This window comes from Ictidomys tridecemlineatus, chromosome X (genome assembly GCF_052094955.1).
Source record: "Ictidomys tridecemlineatus isolate mIctTri1 chromosome X, mIctTri1.hap1, whole genome shotgun sequence".
Classification (NCBI taxonomy): domain Eukaryota; kingdom Metazoa; phylum Chordata; class Mammalia; order Rodentia; family Sciuridae; genus Ictidomys; species Ictidomys tridecemlineatus.
In genome coordinates this window covers 36,848,688-36,867,095 of record NC_135493.1, presented here as the reverse complement: position 1 = coordinate 36,867,095, position 18,408 = coordinate 36,848,688, and the positions used below count along the sequence as shown (strand labels likewise).

At 35.6% G+C, this 18,408-nt stretch overlaps 1 protein-coding gene across 14 annotated transcripts in view; it reads left to right on the top strand.

Annotated features, from left to right (window-relative positions):
* Alg13 (ALG13 UDP-N-acetylglucosaminyltransferase subunit) overlaps positions 1 to 18,408 on the top strand; it is a 71,149-nt gene that overhangs the window by 37,994 nt on the left and 14,747 nt on the right. For 9 of the 14 annotated variants that reach the window (XM_013357758.4, XM_013357757.4, XM_021725194.3 and 6 more), the window contains 13 exons: positions 538 to 613; positions 2,068 to 2,176; positions 4,012 to 4,076; positions 4,397 to 4,497; positions 5,473 to 5,594; positions 6,883 to 7,129; positions 7,550 to 7,663; positions 7,851 to 8,007; positions 8,855 to 8,975; positions 11,586 to 11,618; positions 11,714 to 11,769; positions 14,591 to 14,662; positions 15,912 to 16,077. In XM_013357758.4, the coding sequence (XP_013213212.2) occupies positions 538 to 613; positions 2,068 to 2,176; positions 4,012 to 4,076; positions 4,397 to 4,497; positions 5,473 to 5,594; positions 6,883 to 7,129; positions 7,550 to 7,663; positions 7,851 to 8,007; positions 8,855 to 8,975; positions 11,586 to 11,618; positions 11,714 to 11,769; positions 14,591 to 14,662; positions 15,912 to 16,077 (1,439 nt within the window). Of the gene's footprint in view, positions 1 to 537; positions 614 to 2,067; positions 2,177 to 4,011; positions 4,077 to 4,396; positions 4,498 to 5,472; positions 5,595 to 6,882; positions 7,130 to 7,549; positions 7,664 to 7,850; positions 8,008 to 8,854; positions 8,976 to 11,585; positions 11,619 to 11,713; positions 11,770 to 14,590; positions 14,663 to 15,164; positions 15,334 to 15,911; positions 16,078 to 18,408 lie in introns of those variants that run through there. The other 5 variants (XM_013357760.4, XM_040284467.2, XM_013357759.4 and 2 more) reach the window with 5 other exon arrangements.

Here is an 18,408-nt window from a genome sequence, read left to right as displayed (position 1 = left end):
TTTTTTTACTGGAAGAGACTTTAGAGTTAGCATATGATTCTCAAACTTTAATTGTATAAGAATTATTCAGAGTGTTTATTATGTAATTTCCTGGACCTAACTTCACTTCACAAAATTTGAGGTCAGAGGGTCTAGGAATCTAGTTTTCAAAAAATAATTACACCCAAATATTTTGGTATAGGTAGGCTGTGGATCATTATTTCAAAATGATAACTGAGGTTGAATGCTTGCTTCACATACATCTAGCTCATAGAAAAATCTCTTGGCCTAAGGGAAGTTTTAGGAGTTTTTCAGTGTCTGTCTCTGGTATACAGTAGGAGTGTAGATTATGTCCTTCTGAGGAAGCAGCTGTTATTAAATAAATTTAGTCAAAAACTTTGGGGTTTAGAAAATAAAGTGGGTATTGAGTGAAAACTTACTTGCTTCATTTTTTAGAACTGAGCTGATTTACCACTAGGTGGTAGTATAGTCATTAGACATGAGACCAGTAACTGCTGCATTTATATAAAGCTCTTTGCTCTAAATCTTTTCAATTAGGACTGATGAGTGGGGTGCCTCCTGCAAGGATGAAAATACACTAGAGAGCCATAATCAAGAAACAGAAGAATCAAAGGTTTGATATTTTCTAAGGCAAAGAATTTTCATAATCTAGTTAATGTAACCTAAAATTATTAAGATCAGATGATCTGTTCTAATTATTATGGGGCTGAGAGAGGAGTTGGTCATGTTTTCTTGTGTGAAAGTGCTACCTATTTGAAAATGTAAAATATGTGTTTTCTCTGAATTTTTATTCTTATGAAATTTAAAAGTTTTGAAAACAAACTCTGGATATTTGAAAAACTTACAAAGCTTTTCTTTTTAAGCTAAAACAAAATTACAAACAATATATTATCAGTCTTCTGATGCTAAGGTTTAGTTTTTGTTTTCATTGAAGAAAATTATGCCTTTTCTATTCTTGAAACTAGGTGCTAATCAGTCTCTTAATTTGGAGAAACAAATTTTATGGTCTATGGGCCTCAAGTAAGTTTTCAGTTGAGACTTGCTAAATAGGGCATATACTGTTACAGTAATCTGTGTGTGCCTCAGATGCTGGTAATTTTGGAACACTTTTTAATATGATGAAATCTTATGAAAACAGGAGAAAATGGTATTCTTTTGGAAATTTTAACAGAAGTTGACCAAAATAAACTTGGCATTAGCATGTGATTTTTAGGATACAGAAACATTTCTGTATATCAAGATAACATTTGTTGAATAGCACAGATTGAATTTTTTATGGACAAAATACCTATATTTTTATGTGATGCTGAGGACTGAAACTCAGTGCCTCACAGATGCTAGGGCATGCACTCACTCTACCACTGAGGTACAATCCCAGCCCAAACAGTTTTTTTTTTTTTTAAGAGACTTTTTAGTGTAGCACTTCTTTTAAATAATACTGGATTCTCAAACAGTTTTAGATTTTTCCAACATGAATAGTAATTTTCAACTAACAGCCTTGCCATCTGTCAGACTGATTTTGGGAGTTTGGGAGGTACCAGGGATTGAACTCGGTGTCATTCAATCACTGAGCCACCACACCCCTGGCCCTATTTTGTATTTTATTTAGAGATACCGTCTCACTGAGTTGCTTAGCACCTCACTCTTTTTTTTTTTTTTTTTTTTTTTTTATTGTTGTTGAGGCTGGCTTTGAACAGGCGATTCTCCTGTCTCCCTGCTGAGCCACTGGGTTTACAGGCATGTGCCATTGTGCCCAGCCAGACTGAATTTTTTAATCCTGGTCTACATTGCATTGGTTTATGAGTGTCCTGAGTTGTTGGCTGTTCCAGACAATATTTCCCTTTTGCCATCTTAAAACTTAGATTATTTGAACTGTGAGACTCCTGATATTAAAAGCATGGCGAAATTCATTTTCTTTTTTCTTGTTTTAATTAAGAAGGGAAGGGAGGCAATGTGCATAGTTTTAAAAAAGAAGAAATGAAGAGGGAAGAATGAAGCTTCCCCCTTCACAGAAGGAGGATATAAGCTAAGGATGGTGAGTCTATAGCTTGATTATTTGTGTTTTAGTCTCCAGAAAATCCATCGAAGATGCTCTTCCCCTATAAAGTGCTCAAAGCCTTGGATCCAGAAATCTATCGTAATGTAGAATTTGATGTTTGGTTGGACAGCAGAAAAGGTAATGAAACATCAACAGAATACTTACTCATTACTGCTTCAGGAGAATAATTTTCAATTTGTTTCTTATAAGAGACATTTCATCATACAGTTGAAAAAATAACGCAGTGTGGTACCTTTAATCTTATTCCTTTATGATTTAAATTTCAAAGAGGAAACAAATTGGTTTAGAAGTTGGTTAGATCTTTGGGGAGGGATCTTTTAGGGTCTAATGCTTAGCTGGAACTTAAAACTGTGCAAAGAATATTTGGAGATATTTGATAACTTGTAGGAGAACCAGAAACCTTTAGTGGCTGGGAGTAAGTTCATCTGAAATTTAAAGAGTTGAGAACCACCCTCAATGAAAGATGAATAGATCAGGCCTGTATATCAGATCTGATTCACCAGCTATTTTTGATTCATGAGCTAATAAGAATGGCATTTAAATTTTTAAATTTTTTTTAAAAAAGTTATTTGTTCTTTTTAGCTATACATGACAGTAGAATCTATTTTGAAATATTTAAACAAACATGGAATATATCTTATTAGGATCCCAGTCTTGTAGATGTACATGATTTTCAGATTCACTGTGGTATATACATACATGTACACAGTAAAGTTATATGTCAGATTCATTTTACTGTCTTTCCTATTCTATCCTCCCTCCCTTCTCTTCATTCCCCTTTGTCCAATCAACTGAACTTCTGTGACACCCCTCACCCTTATTGTGAGTTAGCATCCACATATCAGAACATTTAATCTTTGGGGATTGGCTTATTCACTTAGCATAATAGTCTCTAGATCCATCCATTTTCTGGCAAAATGTCATAAAGTGATTCTTTTCTATTGCTGAGTAATAGTCCATCGTGGATATGAACCACATTTTCTTTATACAGTCATCTTGATGGGCATCTAGATTGGTTCCATATGTTAGATATTGTGAATTGTGCTGCTATAAATATTGGTGTTGCAGGGTTGCTGTAGTATGCTGTTTTAAAGTCCTTTGGATATATACAGAGGGTCTTTACATTTTTATTTTATTTAAAAAAAATTTAGATGTTGATGGGCCTTTATTTCATTTATTTATATGCAGTTCTGAGAATCGAACCCAGTGCCTCACACATGCTAGGCAAGCACTCTACCACTGAGCCACAACCCCAGTCCCTACATTTTTAAATGGCAGGGAAAAAAACAGTATATTGTGCTACACATGAAACTTATATAAAATTTAAATTTGATCGTACATAAATTAGGTCTACAACAGATTTGAGTAGTTCTAACAGTCTGTATAGCCCATGAAATCTAAAATAGTTAATCTTAGGCTCTTTACAGAAATTCTCCAACCCTTGAAATAGGTAATTGGTTCTCTCTCCTTGTGACTGAATTGATCAAACTAAAACTTAAAATACTGACTTCAGCATAAGCCTTTAACATTGAACTCATTGAACCTCAGTGATCCTAGGTGTAGTTAATTAGAATGAGATTAAGCCTAGGTCCTAATGTAGTAAGTTGTTTTTAAAAAACAAAAAACTTTTTTTGGGAAAAGCTGCATAGTATTACTTTCAGATTGTACCTTTTTAGTGTTTGACCAAAGAGATTACAAACTCCCAGTGTTCACCTACTTATGTTTTAAATCACAAAACTGTTCTGGCCAAGTCGCTATAAATTTACCACAGGAATAACCCATTAAGATTGATAAAATGGCTTTTGGGGACTTTCCCCCTAGATTTTACCTTTTAGTGGTATTGTCAAAAGCACCATGGCAAAAGTGAATTAGGACATTAAATAATGTTAAATAAAGTAGGAAAGGGACCAGTTCAGTTGAGTTTTAATCTTTTTTTTTTCTTTTAATAATAGAACTTCAAAAATCTGAGTACATGGAGTATGCTGGGAGACAGTATTATCTGGGAGACAAGTGTCAGGTTAGTTTCATCTTTAAAGAATCAATGATTTATTCTTCTAAGATTGTGCTTTTAGTCATTAATATGAGCAAAATAAGATTTATTACACAATGCTAGGAAAAAAAAAGTTTGTGTTAAATTCTAATTATAGGCTTTTGTGGTGATTAGATAAAATGATGTTCTATGTGCCTCCTTCATTGTCCCAGATTGTCAATGTCAATTCTTTTAAAAATGTAGACATTGAATTCTGTTTGGTGGACAAGTGATAATTTTGTATTGCAGGAGCAAGACCTATAAATAAATACTGAACTAGGTGTATTATCATGACTTTTGTCTTTCAGGTTCGCTTGGAATCAAGTGGGAAATATTATAATGCTCATATTCAAGAAGTTGGAAATGAGAACAACTCTGTAACTGTATTTATTGAAGAATTGGCAGAAAAGTAAGAAATAATTGTTAAATTACTAAGATCTTTGGCTCCTGATTCAGCTTTTTTATAATATTAAATTGAAAGTTATGAGGATGTTAGTAGGAGAACCGGATTCATATCTGGTACTGCCCTTATTATCTTGAACTTTAAAGCATTGATGAAGTGTGAAATCTCAATATAGGTATCACTTATGGGTAAAAGTTTCCAAATCATGTCATTGTCTTGTTACTAGAATTTTTAACAGTTTTAATAGCAAAGCATTTTTCCAATTATGTTTTCTAAGTTTTTGCCAGTATTCAAGATAAACTAGTCCAATCCTTTTCAAATTTTACCTGGAGGACTTCTGAAAACAGATTTGAGCCCAATCCCCTTAGTTTCTGATTCAGTAAGTCTGGGGTGGAGCCCCCAAATTGGAACTTTTAACAAGTTTCCAGGTGATGCTGTTAGTCAACTTTAAGAGCCTTTAAACGATGCTGACCTAACAAACAAAAAACCTCAGCAGCTGAAAACAATAAAGTTCATTTTTCTCATTTAGCATGTCCATGATGAATCAATAAAGGAAGACCCAGGCTCACAAAGGCTCTGTTGTGACACATACATCCATAATCGCAGGCAGGGAAAATAGTGAGAACATGACAGATCAGTTTCTGGTCCTTAAAACATCTTACAATTTTATGACCAAAGTAAGTCAATGGAGTGGGGAAATTGGATCCTCCTTTAAGGAGGGGTAGCAAATATTTGTGAATTAATTCTGTCTACCAGTTTGTTTTGTAGACAGTGATGATAATACAAACAGCTGTGAAATTTTACAAACTACTCTGCGGTTTTTTAACCGAAAAGGAAAAAAACAAAAAGCAACCAAACCTATGGCAAGCTAGTATCAACAGGTTTAAAATATACTTGAAAATGAAGTAGGAGTGGGGTTTATATACTGAATTAGAGTTAAGTCTGTTGCAGTGGTTTCATGTTGGTATCTTTAACTTTAAGGCATGTTGTTCCACTGGCTGACTTAAAACCAGTTACACAAGTGACACCTGTTTCTTCCTGGAATGCCATTCGGAAAGGAAGAGGTTACCAGAAAATATCTGGAGGCTTTGTCCCAGAAATGGGTTTGTACGCTTAAGGTTTTCTTTTATTTCCCCCATTTTGTAGCCTCCCCCCCCTTTTTTTTTTAACTTACCTGTGTTGTACTTTTTAAAAGGTATATCATATGTCCTGTTGTAGCATAGGGTTTCATAACCTCCTCACTATTGGTATTTTGGGATGGTGTAAAGGGGTCTGTCCTGTGCATGGCAAGATGATCCCTAGCTTCTGTTCACTAGATGCCAGTAGCACTTCTGCCTAGTTCTGACAACTAAAATGTCTCCAGACATTACCAAATGTATCCTGAGGAAGGAAGTGACAAAATTGTCCCAGAATGAGAAACCACTATTCTAATGGACTTTGTATAACCATAAGCTGGTATAGATTTTAGGCTCTAAAACTTGAGGGGAAAATATTTTTCAAAGAATGAGCAGAATACCTCCTAAATAGCCAGTAGTTGGGCAGAGTGGCACATCCCTGTAATCCTGGTGACTTGAGAGGCTGTAGCAGGAGGATCACAATTTTGTGGCTACCCTTGGCAGCTTAGTGAGACTGTCTCACAATAAAAAATAGAAAGGATTGGAGGTATAGCTCAGTTTAGAGTTCTTACCCAGCATGTATGAGGCCCTGGTTCAATCTCCAGTACCACCCCCCCCCCCAAAAAAAAAGCAGCTAGAGATATTAAGCATACTTTCTTTGAAAACAGTAATAAGGGGCTGGGATTGTGGCTCAGTGATAGAGCACTCATCTTATGAGTGTGAGGCACTGGGTTTGATCCTCAGCACCACATAAAAATAATAAATAAAGGCATTTTGTCCATCTACAGCTAAAAAAAAATATTTAAAATAGTAATAGTGATGCAGGGGACTGGATGACTTAATGTTTTGATGACAGAATCTACCTGTACTAAAGGTACTCAAATACCTATTGATACAGAAATTATCTGTTGATTTTGCTCTTCCAAGTGGAGTATCTAGTACATCCATGTAAAATACAAATTCCTTCCATCTATTTTTGGGGGGGGGGTACTGGAGATTGAACCCAGGGGCACTTAACCATTGAGGCACATCTCCAGCCCTTTTGTATTTTATTTAGAGACAGGGTCTCACTGAGTTTCTCACTAAGTTGCTGGGGTTATTTTGAACTCAAGATCCTCCTGCTTCAGCCTCCTGAGCTGCTGGGAATACAGGCATGTGCCATGATACCCAGCAATCCATTTGCTTTGTTAAGAAAAACTTTTGAGAATTTAAGGCAGTGTGGGAACACTGGACCTTTTGCTTTGGTTATGAAATTTGTTACTTTTTTGCCTAAAAGCCATGTCAGAGATGGACATGAAGCAGCGGAAGAAATTGTTCAAGAAAGTTCGAGGGAAAGAGGTTTATATGACTATGGCGTATAGCAAGGGAGGTTCCCTCATTGCACCCAGGCTTCAGCATGAGATGCGTTATGGGCACGAACCTCCACTTCACTATTCACCGACAGGAGGCGATGGTTTATCCGATGAACATTTTCATTCTCCGAATTCCTCTCACAGACAAGGTCGGGGATATGGGATGCCCAGGTGAGACTTAACTGACTTTCATGATAATGTCTTTATTTAGATCTTGGAAATAATTACTAGACATAATTACAATAGAATTGAAAAGTTCCTTAGTAGTCTCAGTATCTTTTATACTCTTTGCCTAAAGAGAGCATAGAACTGATGAATACTTAAATTCTTGTCAAATGAGTCCGTTTGCATATTTGCATTCTCATAGTCTAAGGAAATGTGAAGCAGAGGAATCGATGCTCAAAGATAGAATGCCATCAAAATGAGTGTCCATGTGATATGATATTGTATCCATTAATATTGGGTAGGCCTGATACCAATATTAAGAATAGCAAAGCTCTTGAATATTTTCAGAAAGGTGTGATGATTCTATTTAATAGAGACTGAAGAGTCAGAGTAAAGAGTTCTGTTTTCCTTTCCCTTCATTTTTAGGGATTCACCTCGCTTTCTAAACAGGCACAACATGCCGGGCCCTAAAGTTAGTTTTTACCCTGGCCCAGGTAAAAGGTGCTGCCAGAGCTATGATAACTTCTCCTATAGATCTCGGTAAGTATTATAAGTGTTAGGAGTCAGAAAAAAATGGGTAAGTGTAGTTTCATTGCTGAGCATTGATAATATGGACTGATATTTAAATGTCAACTTTGAAATGTTTTAGTTGTTACTTAGAAATCATGAACAAATTACCTACCATATTTTATCACATTTCCCTTTTTTATTTTCTGAACTACGCAAGTTCATTTAGACGTAGTCACCGCCAGATGCGTTGTATGAATAAGGAGTGCCAGTATGCCTTTGTCCCAGTGAATGGGCAGATACCCAGTGGCTTGGAAGAAACTATTACATTTTATGAAGTTGAAGAAGGAGGAGAGACTGCTTATCCAACTGTACCTGTAAGTAGCCAAAGCTTCACTTAAAAAGCTAATTACTAGTTGGGGTTGTGGCTTGTGGAACAGTGCTTGCTTGCCTAGCATGTGTTAGGCACTGGGTTCAATCCTCAATACCACATTAAAAATAAAGTGATTATATCCATCTACAACTAGAAGTATTTTTAAAAACTTGTTTTTCCTTTTTTAAAAAAAAGTAAATCAAATGTATAAATTTTAACATTTTTCTATAAACAATAAACCCCTTCTTCAAAACCATGAGCTTTCAACCACTGAGCTGCTTCCCCAGCTCTGTTTTTGTATTTTATTTTATTTAGGAACATAGACTCACTGAGTTGCTTAGCACCTCGCTGCTGCTAAGGCTGGCTTTGAACTTTCAATCCTCCTGCCTCAGCCTCCCGAGCTGGATTACAGGCATGCACCACCATGCCTGGCTCATCTTAAGAGTTTTTAAAGATGTGTGATGAAACTTTTTAAAAAGTTGTTATTAAATAAGGGGTAGAGGTAGACAATCTTACCCCTATATATTTGCTAATATTGTTTTTTAAAAATATTTTTTAGACATTGATGGTCCTTTATTTTGTTCATTTATTTATATGCGTTGCTGAGAATTGAACCCAGTGCCTCACACATGCTAGACAAGCACTCTACCACTGAGCTGCAACCCCAGCTCCAATATTTTGTTTCCTTCATCATTACTTCACATATTTTTATTCTGAAAAATACAATTTTAAAACATTTACTTAGAGACTTTTTATAACAGCAATTCACAGTGTTAGTTTCTTTAAAAATATCCCTCTAGTTTTTTTCTGACCAATGAAAGTGCATGTGTATATGTCTCTCTTTGGTATAGAACCAAGGAGGTCCTGCTACAATGGTTCCTGCTGCTTCGGGATACTGTGTTGCAAGACGGGGTCATAGCTCAGGCAAACAGACTTTCAATTCAGAGGAGGGCAATGTTCAGACTGACAGTGGTGAGTCAATTATTGTCAAATACTTTTTAAAAGATGATTTTATGGCATTAGCACATCAAGGCTATGAAGTAGATCATAGGTTTGGCTTTGAGTTCTTACTCTGTTAGCTTGTTTTGAAAGAATTCAAAGTTCTTACCTCAGCTTGCTGGTTTTTCAAAGATGTCCTCAAAAGGTGTTATTTCTCAAAAGAACAGACTTCTGTTTAAATAAGCCACTGTAGTGTTATAAATCATTTTCAGCTTTCTGCATAGGTCTTTGATTTAGAGTTATGATTTGGTGAGTTATCAGAATGGAAAATATCTATTCCTTATTAGTAAGGTACTATTTTTAAAATTTATTTATTTTTATGTGGTGCTGAGGATTGAACCCAGTGCCTCACGCATGCTAGGCAAGCACTCTGCCACTGAGCTATAGCCCCAGCCCAGTAAAGTGCTATTTATAGTTGTCCTCATCATTTGTATGTTAGCCTTTTCATTTGACTAGCTTTATTTTACAAGACTACTGCAAAATAACTTCTTCACCCATAGAAATGAAATCTATCTGTATAAACACAATGATGCCATTCATTTTAATAAGTAATTATGTTTATAATTTAATGTAGTTCTTACTGTATCCTCCCGAGGAATGTGGTATTCCTGTTTTATATATGAGAAAATTGAGGTTCAGAGGTAAATGATATGGCCAAGGTCATACCCTTGGTAAATGGCAGATATATAACTTTTTGTAACAGCTTTATAATTTATATACCATTCAATTACCCTTTTGAAGTGTAAGGTTCTGTGATTTTTACTATATTCAAACTTCACAGTTAATTTTAGGACATTTTTATTATCCCCAATAGAATCTATATACTCACAAGGGCCCACTCCTCATTTACTACCAAACCCTCAGCCCTTGACTATCACCAGTAATGTTTCCTATCTCTATGGATTTCACCTATTCTGGAAATTTCATATAAACAGAATCATATAATATGTGGTCCTTTGTGATTCACAGAGATGGGTCCATGTCTAAAGTTGTACATTTGTATCCTTAACATACGTTCCACTGTGGATTGTGTTTATTTTTTACCATTTACTATTAAGTGAGATCTGTCTCCTGGAAGAATTCTGGATGATTGGGGTTTGTGGTATTTGAATGACTTGATTATATTAATTAGGTTCCTTCTTGCTTGTGATATTCTTTGTGCTACTTATATTTAGGAAAATAAGAGTAGATATTTCTAGGAATTGAATGAGGGCAAAATCTTTAGTACAAGAGTGATCTGTAAAATATTTATACATGCATATGCTTAAGAATGCTCATATTTTGCTTTTTTATTCAGATGACTCTTTTTCTTTTAGCTGTCATGGGTAGCTTTAAATAGTTTTCTCACCCGGAGTGGCACATTTGTAGTAACTTAATCTTAGTTCTCACCTTAAACCCTGTTGTTCAGAGGAGTTGAAGGCCTGTGTGGTTTATGAGTGATGTTTCAGAATCAAATCCAGTTTAGACTTCTGGTGTTTTATTTGGTGGAAATCTGCCAAATTGAAGATTGATTTTTCTCTGCATTTCAATGTTATAGTGATTTTTTTTAACCTTTATTTATTTATCTATATATGGTGCTGAGGATCAAACCCAGGGCCTCACACATGCTAGGTGAGCACTCTACCACTGAGCTACAATCCCAGCCCTATAATATTTTTTTATAACTTTGTTGTTTATATTTTTATGTGGTACTGAAGTCTGAACCCAGTGTCTCATATATGCTAGGCAAATGCTGTACCACTGACCCACACCCCCAGCCCTGTTATAGTGATCTTAAAGTAAAATATTTCATATTTTATTGAGTCATCTTTTGAGGAGAAAATTATTTTACAAGTATTGCGTGAAATAGGCTGAAAAACAAATAAGGCTTGAGATAGTTCTTTAATGTCTACCTCAGAAAACTATGGGGTATAGTCCGATTATATTATAGTCACTACTTGAGTGCTAACTATATATGTCACCACCATGCTAATTTATTTTCATTTAACTTAACATTCTTCAAAACCCATATGAACTAGGTATTTTATCCCTATTTTTACCATAAAGAAGTACAAAGATTAAATAAGTGGCCTAAAGTAATGTTTTTTTTTTTTTTTGTGTGTGTGTGTGTGTGTGTACTAGGGATTGAACCTAGGGATATTCAACCACTGAGCCATATCCCTAGCCCATTTTTTATTTTTATTTTTAAATTTTGAGACAGAGTCTCACTAAGTTGCTGAGGCTGGCTTGGAACTTGTGATCCTCCTGCCTCAGCCTCCCAAGTCACTGGATAAAGTTATGTTCTTGATTGCTACACTATACTACTCTTACATGGAAAAAGTGGGCAGAGCGTTCAAACAGATGTAAAAACCCTAGCTAAGAGCTAAGGGGATTTTGAAGAGAAATTTGTACTATTTGTAGCTAATTCTTAGATTCAATGTCTATTGAATACTATAAAAACTCCAATCACTTTCAAGAATGTATACATTTTAGTTTTGAAAATATATTCATAAAACTTAAGAGAAAAAAAAGCAAGTGTTGTCTGTTTGGATCTGCTGAGCTATAAAGACCTATGTAAACACTTTTGTCTTGCCTTTTTTTTAGGGGAATATCATGAGGAGTATCTTTATCCTTCAGGTCAGTGAGATGTAATCTGACATTTATCATTGTTGGTGGAATTTCAAACTATAAATTAATGCTACTTTTTTCCCCCCTTTGGCTATATCCTCTAGAGCCAGACTATGAAACTTCAGGTGTATATAGCACAACTGTGTCTACAGCAAACTTGGTAGGTATTTAATAATAGCAAATACTAATAAACTCATATCCACTATGTATTAGGCCACTGTTCTAAGAACTATATATAAATTATTTAAATCAGAATAGCCCTATGAGGCAATTAATTATATTCTCATTTTGTAGATGAAATTGAAGCATAGAAATTAAGTAATACATCTAACATCATACCACTTTTATGAAATTAATTCTGGTTAGATCTATCCCTTATGAAGTGGTATGAGAGGACATTCTAACATTGGTAGTGATGATCATTTAGAAGATTTTATTATGATTTTTTGTATCAAAATGGGCTTTAAATTCCAATATTATTAACAAGTATACTTTCTGATTATGCTACATATCCAGTGAAGGTCTATAGGAAGGTTTGCTCAGGTATTCAGGCTGTGGATGCTCCATCTATTTTTGAAATAAAAGGTGATAAATGGTGCATTGGGTCTTAAAGCTTTCACTGGAGATGATGCATTACTTTCTTTTTTAATTTTGTTGACCACAGAAGGTCTCATTAAAGAGTCTAATCTCTGTGTGCCTGGAAGGCAAAAATTTGGTACAGTTCCTCTTGATCTTGAGGCCTGAACCCAAAACCACCAAGTTTAACACCCCTCTCCCAAATTTACAGTGGTGGGATAGTGTAAAAATTACAGTAAAGTTCTTACTACTCAGAAAGGGGGAAAGTATAAGAAACATAGTTAATGGTCTGTACCAATTCTGAGATTTATATGGGTACACATTGTGAGGGCTACCATGCTGCACATAGGGACTATTCTCTGATTTATTATTATTGACCATATTTGAAGTAGCCACTGGAGGATAATCCTTCCTTAGTAACTGAGTGACTTTCTCAGCCTGCTTCTTAGAGAAGATAGGGGTTCAAGGATTTTTATTTCCCTTGAATGGTTTTAGTCCTGGCTCATGGTTTCTTTGGCTCTGAGTTGAATTTATTTGGATTCTGTTTGATTCCTATATTTCTGGTACCAAAAGCTATACTAACAATTCCATTTTTTATAGATATACTACTTAGATTTGCTATAATTCTTTGGTTTCTTATCCTTGAGTTCTTTCTACTTGATTGCAAGTACATTGAGCTCATCAAGGATTGATGGAAGGGACATACCTTTGGATACTTTTTCATGAGGTGTTTTGTCTAAGTACACCGATTATATCCCTAGTTGAACACTTGCTTTGAGGCATCTTAATGCACTCAAAGATTTTAACAGTGATTTTATTTAATGCTGCAAAACTGAGTTTTAACTGGTCTTCATCATCCAAAGCATTTATATTATATAGTTTAGGGTTGAAACATGCTTTCTTCAATCTTATGAGTCCCTAGATACAAGGACTGTCTAGTCTATTCACTATCATTCCTCTCTACACACTGCCAACTTTTTCCTACATACATCTCTGAAAAGACCTTGCTAAACTGCTGATAATAGTCAAAACATAATACTAACATTTGCATTTCTAATTCATTTCACCAATCATTATCTCCTTCCCAGTTAGGTTTTTGTTATGGCAGCACCCTACTTCTACTTACCAGTTTCTGTTTCAGATTTTGCTGCATTAACACTCTTCCACCCCCCCACCCCCACCAAAGACTCAGTTGACTGCACATAGGAAAAGTTGTCCTTGATAATGTTATATGTCCAGTGCAGGATGGTTATGGCCTTCTGTTTATCATTGTCACTCAGAGATCTGGAGTGATGGGCTCATACTTTCACAGTTCAGCAGGATAAAAGATACAGAAATTGAACATTGACTATTAACATTTCTGCTCATATTTCATTGGTCAGATAACTCACATGGCCATACCTAACTTTAGATGGAACCTAGAAAGGCATTCCTACCATGTACCCAAGAGAACTGGAATAATTATTTTCTATTATCTAATTATGATTAATTTTAACCTTGGAATCTTCAGGTACTAAAACTTTTGTTTTACTGTTAAGTTTTCTATACATCTTAGAAATTAGAAGAAAATTCTGATGCATAATTATTTTTCCTTTCTTGTTCCTTCCCCTACTTTGCCCCTGTTAGAAAAATAGTGTGTTTTCCCTACCCCATTATTATTATTCTCATATTGAGTATACTTTCAATACCATCTCTTGAAATAGCCATCCAAATGAAAAGGTAAATAAAAATCTTATCATTATGAGTGACAGGAAGGGACACTTTGTTGTTCCTTTAATTTCACTTTTCCATGTTCCTTTTTGTTCTGAATTCATCATATGCCCCTAGAGCTTTGAATCTCATGAGAGGTTCCACTCCCAGCCCCCAAATCCAAAGCAAATTTATAAGTAATTTTTTTGCTGCTGTATTTTTGCTGCCACAGTAATCTGTTATGCATAAGTCTAAGCCTTTCAAAATGATCTTTCCTTTCACAAAAACAAGGTCTTGAGCCACAGGGAAATAGTATTTGAATCCTTACTCTGTTAACATCCTGCTTAATTAGAATGTAGCTAAACAAGCACTGAACCTATCCTTGTCCCAAACTACATAGTCGGATAAAAGGCTTTCTTTTAGGAAAACTGTTATTGGTGTTTGAAGCTTTTAGGGCAAGAAAGACCTACTAAGAAGGTGTTTCAATCCATGAGGACTGGTTGGTTGTGATGAGGATAGTAATATAGCAGTCACCTAAATCAGGCACCAGAATGATACCTTTTGGACCATTGTCTTAGTAGTCACTTGAAAACTTGAATGATTTCAGGACATATCACTTTCATTTAGCTTTAAAGATTGAAACAAAGCAGATATTTTATTAATATGTTGGCTTCTAGATTTCTCTTTGTTCAACTATATTTCTGTATTCATTAAAGTCTCTTCAGGACAGAAGATCATGTTCTTTGTCTCCTCAGGATACAGTTACCTCATACAGCTACCCCCAGAAGGTAATCTCTTAGTGTTAGCCAGCATTCATTTACATGGTCTGAATAGAGGAAATTAGTTTTCTCTTTCTTTACCTTCATCATACTTCTAAGCATCTGCTTGTGTTTCTTTAAATAGTATTTTAATCTTGTGGCACCTGGCACAGTGATTCATAAATTCATTTAACAAATTGATTAAACATCTATGGTATTCCAGGCACTGTTCTATGTGTTCATGTTAAACTACTCGTACTTTACCATGAAACTCTTACATCATGAATGAGTTAATATTAAATTACCTAACAAAGTTATCTTTATTTTACTGAAACTTAAATGTAAGGCTGTCCTCTGGAATTCAGAGTCAGCATAAAGAAAGGAAGTTGAAATCAAAGAGTGAATAGGATTGTCTGGGAAAAGGAAGAGATTGAGAATTAGAACAGAGCCTGCTGTTCACAAAATTTAGAAAATGAATAGAAAATGAATAGTCAAGAATGGAAGAAAAGCATATTATGCTTCCATATTGTAGAAGTTCTGAAGAGGGAAGAATTTTGAGGAACAGTCAAGTGTCACTTGCTGCCAAGAGGTCAAACAACAAAGATTAACAAGAGTCTACTAGAGTTTGCCATAGAGACCACAGATGACTTTGAATGCAATTTCAGAGGAACAGAGTGGGTAGCAGGCACTCTGCAGTTAGTGGTAAGTTTCTGAAATAGAGGCTGCCAATGAGGACGGTGTTTAAGAGGAGTCTGTTACCATTGATTACCTCTTCATGCTCATCCCTGTAATAGATGCTGTGAGAAAGTAACCTGTTCTCTTGAGGAGTTTTTCCTAAGCAGCAAAACTCGCAATCTCATGAAGTCTTGAAGTTAAAAAAATGCAAAGCACCTTTTATATTTAAAAAGTGTTTATGTGGGGAAATGTGTATGCATATATGCATTACAAATCTCTGGAATGATTGGCAAGAAACACAGAAGTGACCTGGTTGGGAAGAAGGCAACTAGGTATATGGAAGACAGGAGTTTGAAGGAAATTTTTCATTGAAGTTTCATTGAATCATTTTGTTTACCTTTTCAGGAAAACAAAATTAAAAAGCTTTCAAAATAATGTCGTGTCTTCTAAAAGAAGTAACCTTTCTATATAGGGTTTATACAAAGTTTGACTTTTCAGTGTTTTATCAAAACAAAATATCTTCTATAATGTAGGTTCAGATAAGAAACCAATGCTTTTAAAGAAGCCAAAGTTAAGAATTCTGAACTTTCTTTCATACTTACAGATGATGGGAAATTCTGCAGCAGTTGCAGCTTCCTGTGCCAATAATGTTCCAGCTGCAGTCTTATCTAACTGTACAGCAGCTAATCAAGCTAGTAATACCTCGCCAGTTTCCTCACAGAATGTTATTCAGCCTCTATTTGTATCTCCACCTACAGGAGGTAGATCAGGTAGGTTTTTAGTGTTTGCTTACTTTGAAAGCTCTTTTCCTATTCATAAACATGTACATATGAATATTCTAGCTATTAGATAGGACAATTTTATAATATCTTGAATTTTAACTTTAAAGTTTGTGGTGCTATGCCGCAGTCTGGCTGGGCACAAAATAACTGAGCCGCCACACAGCCTTGTAGGTTCAAAACAGGAAGTCCTTTATTCTCTGCAGGCCTTCCCTCACCCTACCCACACCACACACCAACCAGAAAATCCCTCCTCTGGCACTTCCCCAACCAACAGGAACACCCCAAGAATCCAAAGTAGCAGGTGGAGGCGGACAGCAGGGGTCTAATATACAATTGAATACACAGCTTAACATAACTATCATCATCTCAATGGCTTGCTGGCATCACCTCTCAACCACTCCTTTCTGGCAAAAATGCCATGTGTCATCCGGACTCCGCTATGGCCCTCAACAATGCTATTCAGGAATCAATGAGATTTGAGAGTCAGGGTTTCAATTGGCTCCAGTAAGATTCTGTGCCTATCATATGCTACTGACTACTTAGAAGACTTGTACTAGATTCTAAAACTTTTGAATTGTTTTATTATATTTCTCACTTTATTGGATAAATTTCTAAAAAAGTTTGCTGTAAAATACATTCCTGTGTAATGAATTATGTTCCTATAAATATCATAATAAAGAATATTAGGCTCTAGATTTTAAGAATCTAGGTTAAAATCCCAGTTTTGCAGCTTATTAGGTGTGTAATTTTGGTCATGTTACCAAACCTTTTTTTATCTATGTGCTTGGGAGTATAGATAGTACTAATTCATGAAGTAATTGTGGAATGGGAATGATTTAATATAAATTAAAATTCTCAGAATTCTGAGAAGGTTATGGCAACAACAGCATAGCTTTTCTGAGTCCTCAAGTAAAAACCTACAAACAAAATCTGCAACAAAACTAGATGATATGGTATCCACACAAACACTCAAAATGAAGTAGGTAGGAAGAAACTACCAGCACAGGACTTTTGAATAATCTCAGTTTTGTGTGGGAGCAAGAAGCTTGAAGCACTGAGGATGTTATATAGACTGAGGAATAGAAAAACCCCAAAAGAAATTAGAGTGGCTAATTTGGAATAAGTAGCTAAAACTGGGAAGGGATTTGATCTTTCTAATAGTAGGGAGTATATGAGCCACTTGATAGAAGAATCAAAAGGTTTAGAAAGCAGTTTATTCCCTCAGACCTGACCTTGCAGTGCTCCCTTTTAGGGTATTGTTTCTCACTGAGGAGAAGTTTCTGGGAGTGGATTCAGAATTGATCATGATGGGGAAAAGACCAGATCCAGACTAAAATTGAGAAGGATAGAACCAAGGAATCCTAGAAACCAGTTATATTTTGAATTCTCCACAAAACAGAGCTTCATGAAGTCAGAAGACTATTCCCCACTTGTAAAATTCATGAAAATTAATTTTGCATATAACTAAAAAAAAGAAAAGCATTAAGGTAAAATGGTATACAAAGATATGTTAAGAAATATTAGAATAATATCCCTGCCAGGCATGGTGACACATGCCTGTAGTACCAGTGGCTTAGAAGGCTAAGGTGGAAGGATAATGAGTTCAAAGGCAAGGCACTAAGCAACTCAGTGAGACCGTATCTCTAAATAAAATTTGAATAGAGCTGGGGATGTGGCTCAGTGGTCAAGTGCCTGAGTTCACTCCCAGGTAACCTTCACACACAAAATAAAAGGTCTGGGGATATGGCTTGGTGGTTAAGTGCCCCTGGGCTCAATCAACCCCTGATAGAAAAGAAAAAGATGAATATCCCTGCAGATGGCAAAAGTATGCCAGAAATTAAACTCAGCAAACTTTATAACAGTCTATTTCAAAATGAGGTAAAGAAATTAACAAAATACTACAGAATGTTAAAGAATAACAGAAGTCAGAATTAGAAAAACACATGAGGCTACAATACTCAGGAAAGATTTAGACAAAGAAGACGATCATTTTAGTAATGACAAACTATAAAGAGCCCGATCTAATATATATACTAGGTAGAAAAACGAGGCCAGGCATAGAGGGAATGCCTATAATCCCAGCCCCTCTATTTGGGAGGCTGAGGCAGGAAGATCTCAAGTTGGAGTCCAGCCTCAGCAACTTATTGCTATGCTGTCAAGCAAGGCAATCACATGTGGTAATTTAAATTAGTTGCAATTCAATAAAATATTTAGTTCTTCGGTCACTTAAGCTTCATGCTAGGTGCTCAAAGCCACACATGGCTAGCAGTTATGGTATAGGACAACACAGAATATTTGTACCCTCATAGAAAATTGTCA